The sequence below is a fragment of the Talpa europaea genome (assembly GCF_964194135.1).
Source record: "Talpa europaea genome assembly, chromosome: 5".
In the NCBI taxonomy this organism is placed as follows: Eukaryota; Metazoa; Chordata; class Mammalia; order Eulipotyphla; family Talpidae; genus Talpa; species Talpa europaea.
Genome location: NC_140071.1, coordinates 129,576,083 through 129,598,728, shown reverse-complemented (window position 1 = coordinate 129,598,728; position 22,646 = coordinate 129,576,083). Strand labels below are relative to the sequence as shown.

At 35.8% G+C, this 22,646-nt stretch overlaps 1 protein-coding gene across 1 annotated transcript in view; it reads left to right on the top strand.

Moving 5' to 3' along the window:
* STIM2 (stromal interaction molecule 2) overlaps nucleotides 1-22,646 on the top strand; it is a gene marked incomplete at its 3' end in the record, with an annotated part of 63,201 nt that overhangs the window by 4,375 nt on the left and 36,180 nt on the right. Inside the window, exon 2 of the mRNA XM_084233767.1 lies at nucleotides 7,372-7,486. Coding sequence (XP_084089893.1) covers nucleotides 7,372-7,486 — 115 coding nt within the window. The remainder of the gene's footprint in view (nucleotides 1-7,371; nucleotides 7,487-22,646) is intronic.

Sequence of the window (22,646 nt, the reverse complement as noted above, 5' to 3'; positions counted from 1 at the left end):
GAGGCTGCGGGTGTGCTTCATAGTGTGGTGCTTAACCTTTTGCGCCACCAGGGAGGCCCGCCTCTACCATTTCTTAACCACCCAGACTATCTCACTTTCTACCCCTCAGATTCTGATTTATGACTAATGGGTTCCCTCCTCTTGATTCTTCCTTTGACACATAATATTGAGAAACACGATTGCTGCTATTTAGTTCAGTTACATATGTATTAAATCGTCTTTTGTGCTGAATACCATAATAGTTTTAAAGGAAAATGTTTTTCAAGTGGCAAACACTCTTAAATACAATCAGTTTATAAACTGGTAATAAGTGTAGTGTGAAATCTGTCTGTAAAGAGCGAAAACATCTGAAATCATTTTTGGTCTTGAAACATTTAACTGCCAGTACCTTTGCCTCTTTCTAAGAGTTAACAACAAACCCTGTTTTAACTACTAATTCTTTTAGCCCCTTCCTCCAAATTATTTCTGCTTTCCTTAGACCACATGGTAATTACATGTTTTCATAAAAAAATTGTTCCCATCCCTGTTTCATTAATTTTTAATTTACTGTTAAGAGTTTCATGTTAAATACGGTTACAGACTGGAAGGGGGCAGAGGCGTAGGAGTGTGAATCAGGACCTGCATCTGTACCTCCTCAGTCTAGCCTGACTGTACTGCCAGTCCTGAGCCTCGCCTACCCCTCCTTTCCTGGGCATTTTGAGGATCACAGCATGGCATTGCATTTATGTAATGCATTTTTTTTGGAGTTTAGCTCACTTCACATATTGTCTCATCTTCTGGAAGATCTGTGAGTTCGGGTGGGTAAGAACCTATTCCCATTTCACAAATACATTAAATAAGGTTATAGCATTAGCTGTGATATTAACTTTATCTGCCTGTGTTGCTGTTACTATAGATGGGGTGACCATATAATTCATCATCCAAACTGGGATGCTATTGAGAGTGAAAGAGGGTGCTATTGACTCTTATACGAGGAAAACAGGTGAAAGTGAGAACTGTCCGAGGTGGATGGGGCCGTGTGATTACCTTACCTTATCATAGTCTGCTTTTTACTGAACTTACCTTTATCCGTGTCTTGCTCCTTTACTAAGTTGTTTTTTATCTAAATAGTGATATCAACATTGAGTAAAAATTTGTGCTATTACAAAATCTTGGATCTACCTCAGTTTAATCGCCTTAATTCCTTTATGTTGTATAGCTGTTTTTCTATTAACTTGACAAGAGAGTCAGGCATTTTTCTGTTCCTTTTTCTTAGAGTCAGGTGATCTTTTTTTGTCATTTTATTCTCCAGAGATAATATTGCTTCACAGTGTATTCTAATTAACATAAAATAGCTCATTGACCCTTTTATTGATTTAAAAATTTTTTTAGTTGTAAGTTTCCTGACTTTACCAAATTTTCATATCTGAATAATTTTATGTAATAGTCTAAATTTTCTTATGGACCTATCCAGTGTTTGGTTTGTCAGAATTTCTCCCAGGATTTAGTACCATAGTTGTTAACAATGTGGTCTTTAGAAGACTTTTTTGCTCCATAAGTCTGTTTGTTCTTAAGGTTGGGTACTGTGATATAACAGGGAGTCGTAAGGTTAATTATCTTATCCTCAGATAACCCAACCATGTTATCTGATTATTGTATCATGGTTTATAAAGCATTTATGCTGTCTCACATTATTTACAGTGATGTATTTTAGATAGGCAGGACTGGTGATATCCCTATTTTGTAGATGAGGGGATTGAGGCTTAGAGGGATTATGTTATTTAGGTCACATAAGGTGTAAAAGAAGAACTGAGACTGAGCCAACTATCCCAATGTACTTTCTAGAACATGTTTAGATACAGTTCCAGGTTTTTTTAAAAGATAAAACCTGTATTCAATTTTTAACCTTAAATGTTGAAAGAACCTCCTTGTATATGTTCTTGAACTGTGTTTGTATTAATGATCTCAGTTTTAGTCAGAAAGCTCCGGATACTGATAGCAGCTCTTGCACTAGGACCTCATACCTGCTTGATCCATAAACATACTTCTGTCTTCAGTGTTATCTTAAGCTTAGCTGGAGAATTCACCTTACGTCACCCTAATGATTACTCTTTCCATTGTTAATTAATCCTGTATTTCATTTAGGCTTTCTATCCTGGCCTTGATATTTCTCATGACCTTGCTTTTTACTACTCCTCTCTGAGCTCCTTACCATGTTATTTGGTTCAGAGGATTGAAACTACAGGACTATTAAACTCAACTGATGAAGAAAACCTCTCCAAACTGAAAGTTTACCTTGATCCTGAAAGTTTGTAAAACAGTTGGGAAACATGCCTAGACTTCTGATGAAGGGCATTGTTGACCACTGATTCAAAACCAAACCACATTTAATGTGTTCAAGTTCATATATATATATATATAAATACATGTATATTTCTTAATAAATAGGGCAGAATGAAGAAATGAAGATAGACCTTAAGCTTACCATCTACTAGGGTATATAATGTCATATATGTTTAATGTAAAGCTTATTATGAAAAATTATATACTATTAATACACATAAATTGTGGAAGTTCTGTTGTATTTCAGAAGAAGGAGTGCACATCTGTTTTGGGAGTATCAAGGAAAGCTTGTAGAAAGGGGGGATAGAAGTCCTTGAGGTAGACCTCTGGAAATAGATATGGTGTTTACATATATAGATAATAGGATACCTCAAGATGAAGGACTAGAGTGGGGCAAGAACTAGAGCAAGAATGTAGGATACTAATTTTTACAATAGCAAATAATTCATTCTGACTGGAGTATGGTGTTGTGAGGGGGAACTGAAAAGAACTTGGTGTTTTTTTTTTTTTTTCTGTTTCTGACTTATTTCTCCTTTGATTTCTCCATTATTCTTTCTTTTCTTAAACCTTTAAGTGCACGTTGTCCATAAAATTTGTTTTTAGAATTAATTTTTTTAGAGCAGTTTTATGTTAACAACAACATTGAGAGAGAGAAACAGATTTCCCATACACCCCACTCACCCCACCCCCCAGACACACACACACATTCATAGTCTCATTATCAGCATTACTCACCAGGGTGGTGAGTAATTTTTTTTCTCTTGTGCCAAGGATGAGCTGACATTGACATGTCATAATCACCCAAGTCAGTAGTTTATTTTAGGACTCATTGTTGTACATTGTATAATTTGGACATATCATACAGAATATGCCCTAAAAATCCTCAGTCATTACTGTTTCATATCTTTCTTTTTTTCTCCTCCTGGTATTCCCATTCTATATATGGGTTTATTCCCTCAGTCTTTGTTCTCTTTGCTATTTTCTAGGTTTGTGGGTTTCTTCTGATATATCCTTTGGCTCAGATATTTTCCTCAGCCATGTCCAGTCTGTGAATAACTTCATCAAAGACAGTCTTCATTTCAATTAGTGTTTTTGATCACTAGCATTTTTCTCTAGTTTTTTCTTAGGATTTCCATCTCTGTTTACATTGCCCGCATATTCTTATATACTGTCTACTTTATCAGTCACAGTTGTTTTAAATTCCTGGTCTTATAATTCTGACATCCCTTCTATGGTTGATTCTGATACTTTATTTCTGCAAAATTTTTTTTTTTTTTTGCTATTATGGAGTTCTTTATAAATTTTTTCTTGATAACTGGATATGATGTATGGGGTAAAAGCCTTTTGTAATCCTATGACGAGGTCTCAGTTTTTAGTGAGTCTGACCCCCCGCCCTCCCCAGACTGTGAACTTCAGAAGTGTTTCTCAGTTTTTGTTTCTTAATTCCTCCTTAGGTGGGGCAGGAAGGCTAGAGAGATTTTATGTATTTTGTTTCATAATTTCTAAAATGGTACTCTAAGAATATTGGGCAGTTTTAGCTTTATATAAATATCTGATTCACTAAAATGTGTTTGAACCCCATCAGTATAGTCAGTGTGAAAATCATTTATTCACTCTTTATACTTCAACAGCAATAACAACATTGATTATAAAAATCATCAAAATAGTTACATTATCTAACACTTCTGTGTACTATGTATACATTTTAAAATAGTTTTCATGATCACATGTAATTTTTTATTTTATTCATTGTCTAGAGCAGAAAAGTGAAGCCAAAGATAAGTACTGCAGATATCTCACAGTACTACAGTCAAGTTTTCACTTTAATTCGTCAGACTCTAGAGTCTGAACAATTAGCTGTTAAGATAAATCACTTTTCTTCAGTATTGATGTCTTAAAATTGTGTATTTAAAAATAAAATGGGAAACACAAGATTTGTCATTGTTAGTGTGACAATCAGAACAGTAATTGTGTAGTTCAGGCCTCCTATGGAACTGACACTGGAAAGTAACCAAGCACCTAGGTACTTCCTGGTACCACTTCTTCCTTTCTCTGTGCTCACCTCTGTTCTTCATTCTATTCTCGCTCTGTGTATTGGCATCCTCTATTCTTACTGCCCGGCCATCTTGACTTCCCATAAAATAGTACTTTTAACACTAGTATCTTTATCACCTTAAAAATCCAGAGACGTGGCCAAGTGACTCAACTTTTCATGTTCTGCATTATACTTTTTGGTGAGAAATAATAGTAGTCAGATTCTGGATTGTTTTCTTCTGTATCAAGGTCTGTTTTTTGATCACATAGCTGTGGCAGTCATAGATAGAGGAGGGGGTGACCGGACACATTCAGGGATCTACACTAATTTTGGTAGTTTGTTTTTAGGGAAAGAGATATGCGCCGGCTAGAGCCCCAAAATTTATGTCCTAATAACATGTTTCAGATTTCATTAAAGCAGTATCTAATAAAAATTAGAGCACAAATATAAAATGCAAATACAAATACAAACATAAAAACAAAAAATAGTACAATGCAAAATAAAATATATAATGTAAAATATATAAGAAAGTGATGTTAAGGCTAATTTTTTAAAACTGGATTTTTTAAATGTTATTAGAAGAATTTATTATTAAAAAGAATCATCTGAATTTTTTTTATCTTATAAAAGAAGCATTCAGCAGTCATTTATTTACTGAGCACTCCTTTATTTGTATTGTCAATTCAGGCTTTCTTATTGTAGAGTTGGCTAACAATTGGATGTGTTTATCAAGGAAGTCTGCCTTATTTGCCTGTACATTATTTGCAGATTTGCTTCATAGAATTTCAGTTTCTGTTTTCAGACTTCTTACTTCATGGATTTCAGTCAATAAGAACTATTTGTTGTTGCATTTTCAGTAACTGTAATAGCCTACCTCAGAATGGCTTGTTCTTCTGTAGGATATTAGGCTTAATGGAAGCTGATAATTTTAGTATATTTTGAATCAGCTATTTTCCAACTTAGTTTTAATATTAAGTAATTCTTATTATAGTGTATTCTATTGTTTTCTGATCAAACTGTTGAAGATTTATGAGATACTAGAGTAAACTTTTATTTATCTATGGGTTAATATGAATGGTGTTATATTGGGGTAATGTATTAAAACAGAAGTACGTATTAATTTTAAATGGTACTTCCAGGGAAATAAAATATTTTTTTTTAATTTTCACCTCACTTTCTTTGGAATTAGATAGTTCTTTTATACTAGCTGTAAATACCTTTATAAGTTTTTTTTTACTTGCCTTTACTGATATCTTACTTATTTAGCAAATTTGTTGGCAGATACCTGTACACTCATTCTGGACTTCCTTAAATTGTTTAGTAGCTATAATGCCAAAGTTAGTCTATTTATGAAAATTAGTATTTTTTATAATATATTGACCCTGAAGAACCCTACTTTTGGTTTTTTTGTATTCATATGGTAAGTAGAATTTCTTAGGCCATTGATGGATTGTTAGTTTTCTTTATGTATTACTTAAATGAAGAGTTGCTATTTGTTCCAACTGATAGACCATTTCTAAGGCAGGCTTTATTCCTGCTCTGTCCATTATTATGTCTAGAATTTCTTTTTAGCTGTTGGACCTCTTCCAAGATAGGCACAGTTTCTGAACATCTCTCTAGCAGTGATTTTTCCAGCTGTCTCTACTAGATTCTGAAGGTATCAGCCAGGAAGAGCAGGAGGGATGGGTAGAAATAGGGACAGACAGGAGGAGCTGGGGCAATGAATCCCTTTAAAAATACCGGATGGTCTAACTCACAGCAGGAATCTAGAAAACTTAAATAAGGGACCAGGAAAATGAATAACTACAAGAAAGTGAAAATCAAAATCAACAAAAAACTATGAACCAGAGACACTCTATGGGGGTAGGGGGCGGGAGAGGAGGGATTGGGGTCAAAATAAGGGGGTTGCAATTGTATGGGGAATATAAAAATAAAATTTATTATAAAAAATAAAATAAAATACAAGGGAAAAAAATAAAAATAACTTAAAAAGGGGCATTTAGAAAAAAAAGTAAAATGCTATTTAGAACAGTAGACTATAGACCTTCTGGATTAGTGATTTTCAAATTCTCAGTGGTGAAGGACTAGATTTTTTTCATGTCCAAATCTTTGTTGATAGGACCTGCACAATAAATATATTTATCCCATGCTTGAGTCAGATGCTTTGAGAACATTGTCTAATTGTGATGGAGATTTCTAAAGGACTGCTTTCTGTTCTCATCCATATTGCAGCTTGGTATCAATTTGCTGACACCAGTCCGCTGATCATATGTTGACTGATGTTATTGATCATAAAACCTTGTACCCAAGGTCATTGAGACTCAGAGGAGATAAGTGATTGGCTCAACATTATATAGGTATTAAAATTTTCTTTTTCAGTCTCAGTAGAGAACAACTCTACTCAAAAGCAGAATGTGGTCTTTCAGTCATAAGTAATAGCTTTAAATATAGGAAAATATAGAAATATAATGCAGTTATTGATGTATTTGTTGTGTTTTGAAACAGTCCTGTTACTAAACTTCAGTAAAAACATATACTATTGAGGCTGTGTATTATTCTGTTGAGCCTAACCAAACTGCTTAGGTTGGAGTCTGAGCTCTGTTGTTCATTATTTTTTCAGCTTTGGGAAAATTACTGGGCCTTGGTTTTCTCATCTATAAAATGGGGATACATAATACTTTCCACATATAACTATAATTTAAATGTGTGTGTGCGCGCGCATGTGCTTACATAAGCATATAGACATTTATTGTGTAGTATAGAATAGTATCAAGTAAATAATGAGCATTAAATAAGTACTTTTATTGCTGGTATCTTCGTATGTTTAGTAGAAGACATTTCATCAACTGCATTTATAAACATGTAAGAATAATGTGAGTATAAAATACCAAAAATGTACCAGTTATCTGAAAATCACCACAAACTGGATTTCAAATTTTATTTTTTTCTCTTTATAAAAGGAGACTTAGATAGTTAATTTAAGTATGTATAATTTAGTGTTATCTCTTTTATAGTTTATTAGAGAAGATATGAAATATAAAGATGCTACTAATAAACACAGCCATCTGCATAGAGAAGATAAGCACATAACTGTTGAAGACCTTTGGAAACAATGGAAAACATCAGAAGGTAAGACTGTCCTAATGATCTGAGGCCCTCTGCTTTGCTTAGCCATTGTTAACTCACTAATTGCATATGGTTTTGTTAAAAGTTACATTTTTGTGAGGATATTTATGTTTCAGCAAATAATGTTACGTTTTCTGTTTTGAAAGAAAATAGTTTGAAGTTGTAGAGCATTATTTCAGCTGTTCCATTTTATTGTGAAAGGTTTATCAAAAAATCATGGATCCCAAAGTGTGTGCTTTAGTTATGGAGAACAGTTCTAAAGTCTTTAGAGGACAGGGAACTTTTAGCTTTTCCTTAAGTTAGCTCTTTATGAAGTCTTCTAATATTTCATGATAAGGTTGTATATTTATATTTTCTTCCTTTTTCTACCCTTAAATCCTCCAGCTGCCTTGTGGACAATAATTGTTTTATGTCAGGAAGCATATTACTAAAACCTGAACTTGATCCCTAATACTGGGAAGCTACTAGTTTGAAGGAAAAAAAGGTCCCTTAAGCTTGCTTGCATGCTAATTTATTTATATATTTATTGAGTCGCAGAGTCAACCAAAATGTCTTTTTTCCTAATATTTATATATTTTTTAATCAAAGTCAAGTGATTATGTCAAGTATATATATTTCTCTGAGAGTTTGAATAATAGAATGAAAAGAGGCTGGAATAGATTACCAAGTAGGAATACAAAAAAGTAATAAATTTATTAAATTGCCAATGTTAACATTTGGGAATGGGAAATTATAGAAAGCCACCCCACCAGTGCTCAGTATTTTTATTAACATATAAAAAGATTTATTGCTTGGGGCCTCCCCTGGTGGCGCAGTGGTTGAGCGCTGGGTTGTGAAGCTGCCCTCAGCCTCTGCAGCACCGGTTCAATCCCTGGCTGCCGGCGAGGGTCCCACATGGCGTGCAGACCTCTCCTGCCACATCTGCTGCTCCTCTCAGCAGTGTGTTTCGTCACTCTGCCTGTTCTGTTTCCTGCTGTGGCTCTGGTGAATTCTCTCACCCTCCCGCACTTCTGACTGTACCCAGTGCTTGTATAAATAAATTAATTAATTAAAAAAATTATTGCTTGATTACATTTTTGTTTTCACTTTTTGAAAGGGGCATCTGTTGAAATATACTGGGAGGAAGACAAAGAAGGCAGGAAAAATACTACTACTGACTTAGATACGTTGACTCAAAAATTGTGTCTGCCCTTTACCCCTCCCCATGCCATTTTTATTGGTTGGAATAGAAATAAATGGATACAGATTTTTCAGGAGAAATTGCTAGAATGGCAGAAAACTTAGTTAACAGACTTTATACGAAATATCTCAGTAATATGTAGATTTTGCTTAAGGAATTGGAACTGTAATAAAGAGTCTGTTGCTAGAGGCTTCCCTGGTGGCCTAGGGGTTAAGTCTCAGCGCTATCACGTTATGACTGCTGCGGTCTGAGTTCTATCCCTAGTCAGGGAGCTGACCCACATGGCGCAGCAGACCTCTCCTGTCTCGCCCGCTACTCCCCTCGGCACTGTGTTTCAGTAGATTCCCCCGTTCTGCTTCCCACTCTGTCTCTGGTGAATCCTCTCACCCCAGCACCTCTGGCTTAAACCCCAGTTCTTATATACATAAATAAATAACTCTTTAAAAAAAACAGTCTGTTGCTAGTGGTTCATTTTAGAATTTGGATTTGTGATAAGTTGAATGGAGCCCATTTGGCTATGATTGAATGAGGGAAAAAAAGATTTGACACTCTTTCCCCTCTTCCATCACATGTTGTGCTCCTACCTCATTCAGCCCCCATCCCTTGTCTGGGTAATCCCTATGTATATTTATACTTTGCTGTAGTCTGTTCTTCATTTAGCAGAATAATCTATTTAAAATGTAAATATAAACCAGATCTCCTCAGTAACCTGCCATGGCTCCTTGTCATCCTCTGCCTGATCTGGCCTCTTCCTTGCCCTATTCCGCCCTGTTCATCTCTCTGTCACTGTTCCATCCCAGCTGGATGTCGTGCTGTTCCATAACTGCAGGAGTACAGATGTCCTCATGGAGAACTCCCTTACATCCTTTATTAAAGTCTTTATCAAGGGCTTGTCTCTCAGTGAGTTCCTCCCTGACCACTCTATTTAAAACTGTAGACCACATTCTCCACCCCTTCCTTCCCCTCATCCCCCCCTCCGCCTTTACTCTTGCTTTTTGGCACGCCCCATCCCTCTTACTCAGCTTCACGCTTTCATTTTTCCTTGTATCATGTATCCCCTTCTAAGATAGATTATATAATAGACTTACTCATTATGTTTGTCTTCCTTCTCTTGTTACTCTGTGCCTGAGCATGTAAACTTCAGATAGCAGGGGATCTTTGCCTATCTTCTTCTTAAAGTGTCCCAAATATGAAGGGATTCTGTCCCCTTTTGATTTCCTACCCTAGTGGGAAATTTTGATTTCCCACCCAAGTGATTTCTCACCCTAGTGAGTGTGGTGAGATCTTTTGTGATCTATGAGAATGTTTTTTTCAGCTTAAGTCCTTTTAAAATACCTTCTCCTAGATTGTCACCTTAATTTCCAGCCTCTAAAATTTTACCTCTAGGATTGTGAGATTTCCCCCTAAGTCTTAAAAGACTTGGCCTAATTGTCTCCTTTCCTCTCATTTTCTCCAAACCCAAACCTCTTACATAACCTTTTTAATGGATCAGAGCTTGAGATCAGGAAACTTAGAACCGCTACTAAAGCAGCTGCAAGGGAGGGGAAAGAGAAGAATAGAGTGAAATAAGCCTCTTTGAAAAGCTTTATAGTGACCTCAGCACATGTCACTTTTTTTTTCCTTCACTAAAGGGATCATGTAAAGAGGGAGCATTCTTGCTAGATCATTGGTTTTTAGAAATCACAGGTTGGCACACGCCAGGTTTCCTAGAGGTTTCTCATGGACAGAACATGCTAAATACACAGGATTCAACTTTTTTTAAAATGTGGTATTCTTTGTGTCTGTTTAAGAGTTATCTTGGGGAACAAAAAAATGATTCTTGTGAAGAGGTTGGAAATTATTAATATAGAGATTAGAAAGTACTTCCAGCAATAACACGTAATTCTAGGTTGTTTAGTTGAATGTGAATACATATTTATACACTTGTACTCATACACTTTCACACAAGCATACACAAACATACACAGTCATACTTGGCCCATTATGTTATACCCAGTGCCTAGAACAATGCCTTTTTGTAACTTTGATTTTCAGTAAAAATTTGCCAAATGTTTAATGTTCACTAAACATTGCATACTCAGTAATTCAGTTCATCAAATACTTTGAGTATAGGTATTTCTGTGATAATGAAATACAAGTATTCCTAAAAAAAATCTATATTTTGCAAAATTATGAATTAAGTTTATTGGGGAAATGGGTTGAGGCACACTACTTAAAACCTATAGAACTTTGTAACCAGACTGCTAACAGTATTTTTTTAAAAGATTTATTTGTGTATACAAGAACTGCTGTACAGGCCAAAGGTGTGAGGGGTGAGAGGATTAACTGGAGACAGAGTAGGGAACAGAACAGGCACATTGACTGAAATACACTGCTGAGGGGAGCAGCGGGTGAGTCAGGAGAGGTCTGCTGCACCATGTTGGTGGTTCCCGGCCTGCGGATCAAACTCGTGTTGCAGCAGCTGTGGATAGCTTCATAGGTTGCATCTTAACGCCTTGCGCTACCTGGGAGACCCAGACTAAGAGTATTAATAAAAATGCTAGCACAGGCAAAAGACAAGTTAAATCCTTAATCAACAAATGGTATAGTGGATGTGCGACTTCACTTTAAAGATATAACTAAAGATAATAGATTTTAAGTAGGGTTGAGATTGCAAAATTATAAAGACAGGCGAAAAGTACATGAGATGAAAACTGAGCAACAGTTTCTAAGACAAGCTATGGCTAAATAGAACTTAAGAGGAAAAGAGTAGCAGCTGGCATTTTCATAGCTCGCAGTTTTGGCATTCTGTGTACTTTGTATCCATTTGTTGTTACTTGATGGCAATGTGAGGAAAACTCATAGGTGAAATGTTGAGACTTTTGCGTCATTGACATGATCCCTATTCAGAGGCGCATAAGCTAGTTTATGTTACAGGAACACATGCAGAAGAACGGGTTGTATCTATTATATGCTAAGCAGACATTGCACTGGATTCTGGGTATTAAAGATGAATTTAACATTTCTCTGGTTTATTAGGAGCAAATGGTTGAGTAGGAAGGATGAAGTAAACAAATCATTACAATATGTGAGTGATATTTACAATAATAGAAATAAATTTAGGATATAGAGATAGTGCACTGGAAGGAGTAATTAACTATTTTGTAGAATTAAACATGAAGATGGTGTTTGTTATAGGTGCTAAGGAATGACCAGGAGTTTGTTTGTTTCCTGAAAATTTCTTAGAAGTAGAGGTGTGTGAGCCTTCAAGATATATGCAAAGTTAAATCCTGGTCCTACTGTTTGTGAACATTAAGACATTGGGCAAATTTAAAAATTCATTCGTAAAATGCAGTTCTTGTGAGATAGAAATGAATAACAGTAAAAGGTGCCTGGCATAATTCATGGCAACACCTGGCAGGCACTTATTAAATGTTGATTTATCGTTGTAATGATGCTGAATAAATTAAAGTGCTTAACCATTATTAGAGTTTTATGATTTTGTCTCATTATATTAATAAAGTGAATGGATATATGAAGGTAATCAGAATAGTAGTGTGTAATTCTCTGAAGGTGACTGCCCAAGCAAAATATTGTTACACAGAAATTGATCCTGATCTCACAGGGGTGGGGTTAAAAATTTGAAGAAACATAATGAAATTGACTGATAGGGATCTGTGGATTTAGTACTGGTAGTTTTCAAGGTTATATAAAGCCTAGCTAGAATGACCAAGAGTATTTTTCTTCTACTTAGGACACCAAAACTGTAAATGTTACATAAAAGGAAATGTAAAGGAAAAGAATTTCTGACCATGGATGTTAAATTTCCAAAAGTAAGGACAGTTATGTCCTTAATACAGTTTCTTAATATTCATAAGGATTTTCTTCTGGTTATAAAACTGTAAGTGAATCTCTAAAGATTAAAAAAATCTGCCAGCTTCTTTAGGTGTGTGCTGTTAGTTAAAATGAGACTAGGATGAAAAAAAATGTAATAGGATGAGTGCATTCGCAGAAGAGTAACTCAGAATACCTTTTGCTGTTGACAGTACCACTTAGCCTTTCTGTCTTGGTTTCATCTGTTAAATGGGCTTAAGAGTCATCTACCACATAAGGTTGTTGAGGATGAAATGACTCTGTATGTAAAGTGCTTACCATACAGCCCACCACATAGCAAGTGATCAATGACTATCCCTTGTGACAGCTATATTTGTGATATCAATGTGAACATGACACATGTGGGGACATTGGAGACTGATATTGTTGAAAGAGGCATCTGAGTTAGGGGAACAGTGGAAAGTAGGGTCTCAGAGAATGAGGCCAAACACGTGAGCCTTTGTATTTAAATGGCTGATGAACTGCTCCAGGCTTGGCAAATGAGATCCCAGCCCTTTCCGAGTGATGGTGGTTGTCTGCATCTTTATGTTAAGGGAGCTTGATCTGTGTCTGTCTCAGTAGCAAAGAAGGATCCTATTGTAGAAATTACTGGTTAGCAAGATATACTGTGTTTCTGGCGGGTGGTAGCATATTTTAGTATTTTAATCATCATTGCAGCATTAGGAGGTTCTTGTTCTAGGAAATCTTACAATGTAGTAAGAGTTATAGGAAGATGAATTCATCACTGGCAGAAAGACTAACTTTGACTTAAATCCAATGTGGATTTGAGTGGGAAGAATGAAAAATCATGAATCTTGAAAAATATTTTAAAGGAAGACTTGAAGCAACTTTCTCCTTTTTTTCCATTGTGATTTTGACCCATTGAACTTGACTAGGTTTATTTGACTGATTTATACATTAGACATATTTTAGCAAATACTTATTATGAGCAAAGCTTTGCCCTACACACTTAAGATATACAGGTAAATAATTTGTTTTCTGTCTCTACCTGTCTAAATCTGTTAGTGTAGAAAGGTCTCTTTGGAAACAACCCAAATGCCCAAAAATAGATGACTGGATCAAGAAGATATGTGGTACATATACACCATGGAATATTACTCAGCATTCAAAAAAGATAAACACATGCAATTTGCAGCAACATGGATGGTGCTGGAAGGGATCATGCTCAGCGAAATAAACCAGAAAGAAAAAGAAAAATACCGGATGGTCTCACTCATAGCAGGAATCTAGAAAACTTAAATAAGGAACCAGGAAAATGAATAACTATAAGAAAGTGAAAATCAAAATCAACAAAAAACCATGAACCAGAGACACTTTATGGGGGGTAGGGGGCGGGGGATGGGTGGGATTGGGGTCAAAATAAGGGGGTTGCAATTGTATGGGGAATATAAAAATAAAATTTATTATAGAAAAAAATAACCCCAAACAGGTAATTAGAGGGTGTGCTCTGTCATTTATAGTAGGCACTGTGAGTGCTAGTCTGCCTGCAATGGTTAAGTAAGGCTGGAGGAGATGCTTTAAAGGACATTTACCTTTCGTTTCTTGTTACCCCTTCCCTGTGAAACACTTTGTGGATTAATAACTTGAAGAATATTTGTAATTAATATACAAATTAATATATTAATATACATTTAAAAAAGACCTCAATACTCGATATGCTTCAGATGCTTGTGCTGTTTTATTAACTCAGGTTTTCAACACTCTCCAACTTAATATAATACTTGCTAGCCACCTGTAAAGATAATGAATTTTCATTGTCCATAGAAAGTGGTTTATTCAAAGTCCTGTTCTAGAAGTAGTCTAGTTTCAGAATGACAATTGTCATTTATTTGCATCTAACAAAAATCTTTTGTGGTCAGGATTTCTGGTATATAGAGAATAGGTGAATAGCTGACATGAACATATTACTTATTTACTCTTTCAGTCAGCATTTAAGTGTGCTTAATTAACATGTATTTTGCTAGAAGAGTAGCACAAATACTACTTCACGATTTGCAAAACACTGTTCTCTACTAATCAGAATTGGTTTTTGTCCTTTGATAAAGTGCTTCCTTTATTCGTTTATAATCAAGTGGTTTTCATTACACGTTTATCTGCATGACTTCAGACCATTCACAATTAAGTGCTGATAATCTTTCTTAACCATCAACCTATGTTAGCATTTTAGTCTCTCTGTTCCCCTTCTCTCAGATCTGTGCATCAGGGCTTAATTTTTAGTTTTTATTGTCGTCTTTTCTGTTTCACTTTTATTATTAACCTTCTTACTTGTTTACTTTAGCATACTTGACTTTTGGAAATTTAGGGTCATCCCCCATACGGATTTGTTAGAATTAACTTATACTTTTTTAATCTGTGGAAGATGCTTGACTTTAAGACAGCTCTGTCTTCCTTTTATAGATGTTTCTTGGTTTTATTCTGAAATAGAGACCACTTATCAGAATAGGATACAGAGACCAACTGCTTATCATATTTCTCTGTACTTTGGACTATAGAAAATTTGAGTTTCTCTTCAGTGGAAACACAGATAGGTATGTTGTGAGTTGTTTTTTTCCCCTCACATAACAAATTTTCCATCATCGCATGATTAGACTTTTCTTATAGTTGAAGGAACTACTAGTCAAAATTTTTTTTTTTTAAATGGGCCTTATGGTTTTCTATATACCTGAATTATTCTACATTTCTCCTCTGCTATGTTCACAGACTCAAGGGATACCTCAAGTTTGGAGTACAGTAACAGAACCTTCTGCAGAAGGTAAAAATGAGGGCTGTCCACTTTTCACTGTGATGGACTATCTAGAGAACTGTAGGCTTTCTTGAACATATTACTCTTCTTTCTTTCCTCCATTTCCTCAACAGTTGGGAATCAATTCCAGGTGGATGTGTGTTCAAGTTTGCTTTACTAATCCTAGGTTTGGGAAGAGTGTGGGTAGGAGAGATTATGGTTACTTCTGAATGTTAAATATCTGTTATTGCAGGAGATTTACTATGTTCTCCTTGGGGTGGAAAAATGTTTATTCCTTCTTTTTAAAATAAGGGACATTTTTTGTTGATCATAGTAATCTCCTTTTTAAAGATGGTCAGTTTAGCAAAAATCTTTTTTCTTTTCAAATAAGTCTTAAGCTAATTTGGGTCTTTACTTCCCTGCCATTGGATATTACTAAGCAATTTAGGAGCAACTATAACAGAAATAATCCAAATTACCGGTAAAATGAAAATATTTCAAAGAGAGACCCTTTTCAATTTGAATGCAAACATGGCTTATTTCTAAAAATTCTAAACATTTCTTTAATTTTGGAAGATAGATGTATATTCTTATATAAGCATGTGTGAGGGAGTGAATGATTAAAAAATAGGATAAAGCACATAATATATCTCATACTTAAAAATCTTTTCACTTTAAGGAAGCTTATTTTGACTTTCTCAACTGGCTTAGATGTTCTTCAAAAAAGATCCTCATGGGGCCTCCCCGGTGGCGCAGCGGTTGAGCGCTGGGTTGCGAAGCTGCCTGCAGCCTTTGCTGTGCTGGTTCTATTCCCAGCTGCTCCCTGGCCACCGGAGGAGGGTCCCACATGGCGCGCAGACCTCTTCTGCTGCCTGCTGCTCCCCTCAGCAGTGTACTTCGATCCTTCTGCCTGCTCTGCTCCCTGCTCTGGCTCTGGTGAATTCTCTCACCCTCCTGTGCTTCTGACTGTACCCAGTGCTTGTATAAACAAATAAATAAATCTTAAAAAAAAAAAGGATATTTAAAAAAAAAAAAAAAAGATCCTCACTAGGCATTTTTTAACATTTGGTCAATTTTCTGTTTCTCTTATTCTTTGTATCAGTATGAATTCTTCCAGGATGTTGAAATAGGGGACCACTAAAATACGTTGAATCATAGCATTAAGAAAATCAACTGCTTAATTAAGTTATTAGTTTGAAAGTAGGAGTCTGGCTCAGTCTGACAGCAAATGTTATTGAAGAAAATGAATCAGTTTTTTCCTTACCATGTCAGCTTAAAAAAAAAAAAAGTACAAAATAGGTGATTATCACTAAGAACTTATAGCTGCGTAAGGGCTGTGTTCTAAAAATTAACAATACAGAATTGTGTTTCACTCACAAAAAGGTCTAACAGTTAAAATCATATGAATGAGAGTTCTATTGAATAAGAATAATAGCCACTTGGGGAATACTGCTGACAAGGCAGATGCAGAAGGTTAGCTAATGAAATAAGTGATGGTTGTCAGAGACATGGGAGGTGAACTAGGAAGGTACAATGACTTGAAAGTCTAGAAAGAGGAGTTTCAGAACTGGTAGATGGGTTGTAGGCATAATTGATCATGTTGTAAAGCATATGCCAAGTGCCTTTGTGAAGAATGTTCCTTTAAGGTTTCTATAGTAATTGGAATAGACGTGCTTCTGAGGAGATGTTTTGTGCTCATCCTCTGTCTGAGTCCTGTTATCTTCTTTGTCTTCTTTTCATAGCTCTTATTAAGGATCTCAGTATATTTTGTACATGCTTAGTTTCATTTTATTTCCCTGGCTCATTGATATCCTTCCTGTTTTATTTTCTTATGTTACATGAATGCTATGTTTGTAAGTCATTTCTTCTTTTTGTCTGTCTCTGAAGTAGAGAGAGAAGAGATGATGGTTAGTAGTTCTGATACGGAGAAATACGATGACTGGGAAAAAGCCGTAAGATTTGGCAAGAAGAAAGTCATTAACGTTCACAGTCAGTTTAAACTTTGGTATAAGGAATTGGTCAAACACAAAATAAATTTTACAAAATACATAGAAGTAACACCAATGTTCATTAATAGATAAATGGATAAATACAGCAGGTATATACAAGGGAATATTTTTCAGTGTTAAAAAGGAAGGCAATTACAACATGAATGGACCTTGAAGACCTTGAGCTAGGTGAAACAAACCAAACACAAAAAACAAATACTGTAAGATTGCACTTAGATGAGGTATCTAGTGTAGTAAGGATCATAGAAACAGAAATGTAAAATTGTGGTTGCCATGGGCTAGGGGAAAGACAGTAGGGAGTTCTTGTTCATTAGGTAAAATATTTCAAGTTTTGCAAGTTGAAGAGAGTTCTGGAGATGGAGGGTGGTGATCCTTGTAGAACAATGTTAATGTACTTTGTACCACCAAACTACACACTTACAAATGGATAATGTGATGAATTTTATGTGTTTTATTTACCACAATTAAAAAAAAATGACTTGAGAGAGTGAATACATATGAAGTAAAACACTGGGGAAACTTCTTTAAGGCATAGAGAGGAAAATGGAGGGAAATTGAACGGTAGTTGCAAATAGGTAGTATGATCAAGTAAAAAGTTTTCTTAAAAGCTGTTGTATTAGACTGTGCTTTCAGAAAAGTGAAAACATTTTACTGGCATTTCAAAAAGTAAAATATTCAAAGTAAATTTCCGTTCAGAACATATTTTGTTTAAAAAGCACTACTGCTATGTGTAAGAGTTGGTGATTGAGAGTCTACCTTATTACAGCTCTCCAATTAATGTCAGCACTTACTTTCTTCATGTGTAATTGAGTTGGTGTATGGATTGAAAAGGTTTTCTTAGTTTAATAAAAAGTGAATTTAAGATAGGCAAGAAATTTGTTGACAGAACAGTTCTCTGCTGCTGGATGGCACTGATTCACAGGTATGCCACTAACCATTTTCAAATCCTTTGTAGAATTCATATCCTATGAAGAATTTCAATGAAAATTCTTCTAAAACAATTGAACTTTTCTTGAATTCTTTAGAAGGGAATAGAGGTGGCTGGGAAAAGGAGAAAAGGAGGAAGGGGTGAGTAATTAAAGTGAGGAGGCTCAAGAAGTTCCCTATCTTTTAGGATCCTCACTGATGGCCCAGGGGTTGAGTCTTAGCGCAATCACTGCCACAGCAAGATTTCTATCCAGGCCAGGTTGCTGACACACATATGGCACAGCTAACCTCTCCTGTCTTGCCCATTGCTCCTCCCAGTAGTGTATTTCAGTCGATCTGCTTTTTCTGCTCCCCATTCTGTCTCTGGTGAATCCTCTCACCCCTGCCCCCACACCTCTGGCCTATACCCCAGTTCTGCAAATAAATAAATCTTAAAAAAAAAATTCCTTATCTTTTAAACTTACTTATGTTTATCTTTGGTTTCTGTTTGGTATATTTTAAGAATATAGAATTCTAGTATCATTATTTTACATGTAACAAATATTTTGTGGCAGAATTTTAATGATAGTGCTACTCTCTACTATAATGAATAATAATAGGTTTCTGTGCACTAGCTCCCTACCCACTGATCCAGAGCCTGTGACCTTAGCGAAGGTAAGCATATCCCAGATTGCAGTGTGAGATAGTTGAATATTTATTTGCTTTGGTAGTTGTCTAAATTTCTCTCATCCATTTTTTAATGAGCATGCTCAATTGCATGATTCTGACTATGACTTTAGACTGCATTCTCTCTTAGATGTGTATTTGGAAGTCTTTGTAAAAGAGAAGGTTAAGTTTTAAGTTGGTGGATATGTATTTTAAGACTGTGACTAGAGTCTTCGAGTGGTTTTTAGGAATGCCTAGAAAAGTAATATCTGTAGTTTCTAATGGAATCTGCACTATATTAAGTATTGGAGGCTGAATATTAGAAAACTAAATGCTTAATAAATTCCTGTGCATAACTGATTGTTCAACATGCTTTGTTGAGTAGATTGAAGTTGTGTTTGGACTATGTTTTTTATTTTTTACTACAGAGCTCTCTAGTAGGTCTTTTTTATTTTTAAAGAGACTCATATTGCCTTAGATGATAAGTTTTGATTGTAATGTGTCCCTATACATTGTGATTTTGTGACAGCAAAATCTCAGTTTTAGCTGGCTTGTAATACCATATAGAAAGAAGATATTTAGGGCCTCCCCGGTGGCACAGCAGTTGAGTGCTGGGTTGCGAAGCTGCCCTCAGCCTTTGCAGCGCCGGTTCGATCCCCAGCCGCAGGACGAGGGTCCCACATGGCACGCAGACCCCTCCTGCCGCCTGCTGCTCCCCTCAGCAGTGTACTTCATCAGCCTTCCTGTTCTGCTCCCCGCTCTGGCTCTGGTGAATTCTCTCACCCTCCTGCGCTTCTGACTGTACTCAGTGTTTGTATAAATAATAAATAAATCTTTTTAAAAAAAAAGAAAGAAGATATTTATTAACTGGGTGTTTATGTTCATTTTTTGTTATCCTCCCACTTAAAGTCAGTACATTTTCTTATGTCAAGCTTCCTGCTAGTGTTGGTAGTTTCTTTACTCTGATGTTTTAAAATTATTTTATCCTGTGCCTGGTAGTAATTACTGTATACTCAGCATATATTGCATATATTTGCTAAGTAAAAGAATCCCAAGTCACTTGTACAGAAAAAATTTTGAAGAACCTTTCAAATTCCAAAAGAAAAAAAAGAACATTTTTGATAATTTTAATAGAAAATTAAAGCACTCATTTGTAACTATAATTTAGAAGTAGACTTTAGCTGTTAAATTTGTTTGTGAAACAGCAGTCTATTTTATGAAACTTAGTCATATTTATAAAAGTTTGTTGTTTTATCTAGAAATTCCACTCAAAAAGTGAATGAAGGTGACATTTTTCTCGTAGCCTTTGTTTTTTTTTTTGTTTGTTTTTAATAAAGATTTATTTATTTATTTATACAAGCACTGGGTACAGTCAGAAGCACACGAGGGTGAGAGAATTCACCAGAGCCAGAGCAGGTTGCAGAACAGGCAGGCTGATGAAGTACACTGCTGAGGGGAGCAGTGGCCGGCAGGAGAGGTCTGCGTGCCATGTGGGACCCTAGTTTGGTGGCCGGGGATCGAACCGGCGCTGCAGAGGCTGCGGGCAGCTTCACAGCCCAGGTCTCAACCACTGCGCCACCAGGGGAGGCCCTCATAGCCTTTGTTAATAGACTCATTTTGTCATCCATTCACTCAGTTGACATACTTATTGTTCCTAAAGTGTATGTGCCATTCTACATTTGTTTGGTGCTTGCTATATTTTTGGCATTGTATAAGGTGTTGGGATTATAGAAATGATTAAGAAATACTGTTGGCTCTTAAGCAACTTACTTTCATTTGACATGAAATGTTCTTTTTTATCCTCAATTCAGTGAGACGCGCACACACACATGACATTGCTGAGTGTAAACAATGAAAGAATGAATAATCAGAGATTCGGTCACTGTCCCAAAGGTGGTATGTTTATTCATACCACGAGATACTTAGTGAAACTTGATTGATAAATATTGATTTCCATTTTTGTCCACTGAGTCCTTGGTTTTATTGAATGATTTATAAAACGAATGCATTCCTTGAGTTTCTTTAATTATAAAAACACTCTAATTCTGTGTCTGAAAATAATTTACATTTATAGACCATTTTTACCAATTCTGAGTCATTTACAGGTGCATTTTGATAGTTAATCTAATCTAAATTTAAGAAATAGCAGTTTCTAAAAAGTAGTTGGTGATTAAGAAATTCAGAATAAATATATTGGTGTCTCTCTCTCTAAATGCAAGATCTGAGAGGGCTGATGGTGGATTTGGCCATATTTTGAAACTTTCTCAGCATGCAGAGGAGAGAGAGGAGGAGGAGCCTAAAGGTGAGGGGTTAAGGCTATGAAGACAGCAGACATGGTTTTGAACCTTCTATCTTCCATCAGTCTTCTAATTTTGAGACTCATGGCTCTAATTTTTATTTATTTTTATTTTTTTAAAGATTTTTTTTTTCTATTTGTGCATACAAGAACTCGGTGTAGGCCAGAGGTGTGGGTGTGTGTGTGTGAAAGGATTCACCAGAGACAAAGTGGGTAGCAGAACAGGTGTATCTACTAAAATACACTGCTGAGGGGAACAGTGGACAAGACAGGAGAGATCTGGGCCATGTTGGTTGTGGGTTAGCTCCCTGGCCTGGGATTGAACTCATGCTGCAGTGGCTGACAATAGCTTTATAGTGCTGAGACTTTATACCCTGTGCCACCAGGGTGGCCCCCTCTAATTTTTATTTTTTAAGATCTGTCTTTGTTTTCTCACCATCTTCACTAAACTATCAATAGATGTTATAAGGAAACTGCTTAATAATTAGGTTGCATTTTACAATAAATAAAGTAATAAAATATCCATTGCGCCTCTTGAGAAGAGAGCTTCCTGGTTATTTTTTAAGTCTGAATGTTTAGACACTTACCAACATTTATTTAGTGTGCTTAAAAATTACGTGTAATTCTTGCATGTCACATGGTAAGGGACTCAGAGAAAGTATGTATTTCTCTCTGGTTTAGTTACTAATAACTTCCCAAGTTCAGGGTGTGACTTTTAGGTGTCCAAATATAGCATGTTGCAGGAATTTAGTCCATGTTACAAAGACATGCCCCCCCGACCAATGTGCAAGTGAGGCATTCTTATGCTGGCACAGTTCTAAAGATAAGCCTGTCTTGAGTCTGTGGAGCAGCTGATCTTCTGAAATCTCACACAGAAGTGACACCACAAAGCCTGCACTTAGGGAGTTAAAAGTTTTTTTTTTTTAATGTTAATGTTTATGTTACGTTTAGTTAAACTTGATTTTCACCAAAGTTCTACTGTGTTAAACTTGCCCTTAATTGCAGTTTCCCGTGGTAAGTGGTAGCTGTCAGTGTAATGAGCACTTTGGAGGCTTTTATGACTTGAAAATCTCAGTGAAATTGAATATAGAAAAGTACTAATGCTGGTATGTACCTATCGTACTTCATGTAAGCATGTCAGTAGTTCAGATATTTTTCAAACTGCTAATAGTTTTTAGCTTATATATCAGAGAAGCTTCAATATATAAGAACTTCTTTCAATAAATTCATATGGCAACATTAAATAAATTTTTATTTCTTATGGCCAACTTTAAGTATAGCTACCCTTTATGCTTATTCTTTTTCCTCTCTGACCCCATTACCAAACCTTTTCAGTATACACAGGAAAGAAAGGAAGAGGAGCATAATGGTTAGGAGTTGGGGCTATGAAGTTAGACTTGCTGAGCCTCAGCTTCCTTATCTATAAACCAAAGGTTATAATATTACTTCTTAAATCTACTTCAAAGGGTTGTTGAGAGACTTTTATGAGATAATTCATTTAGCACAGTTAC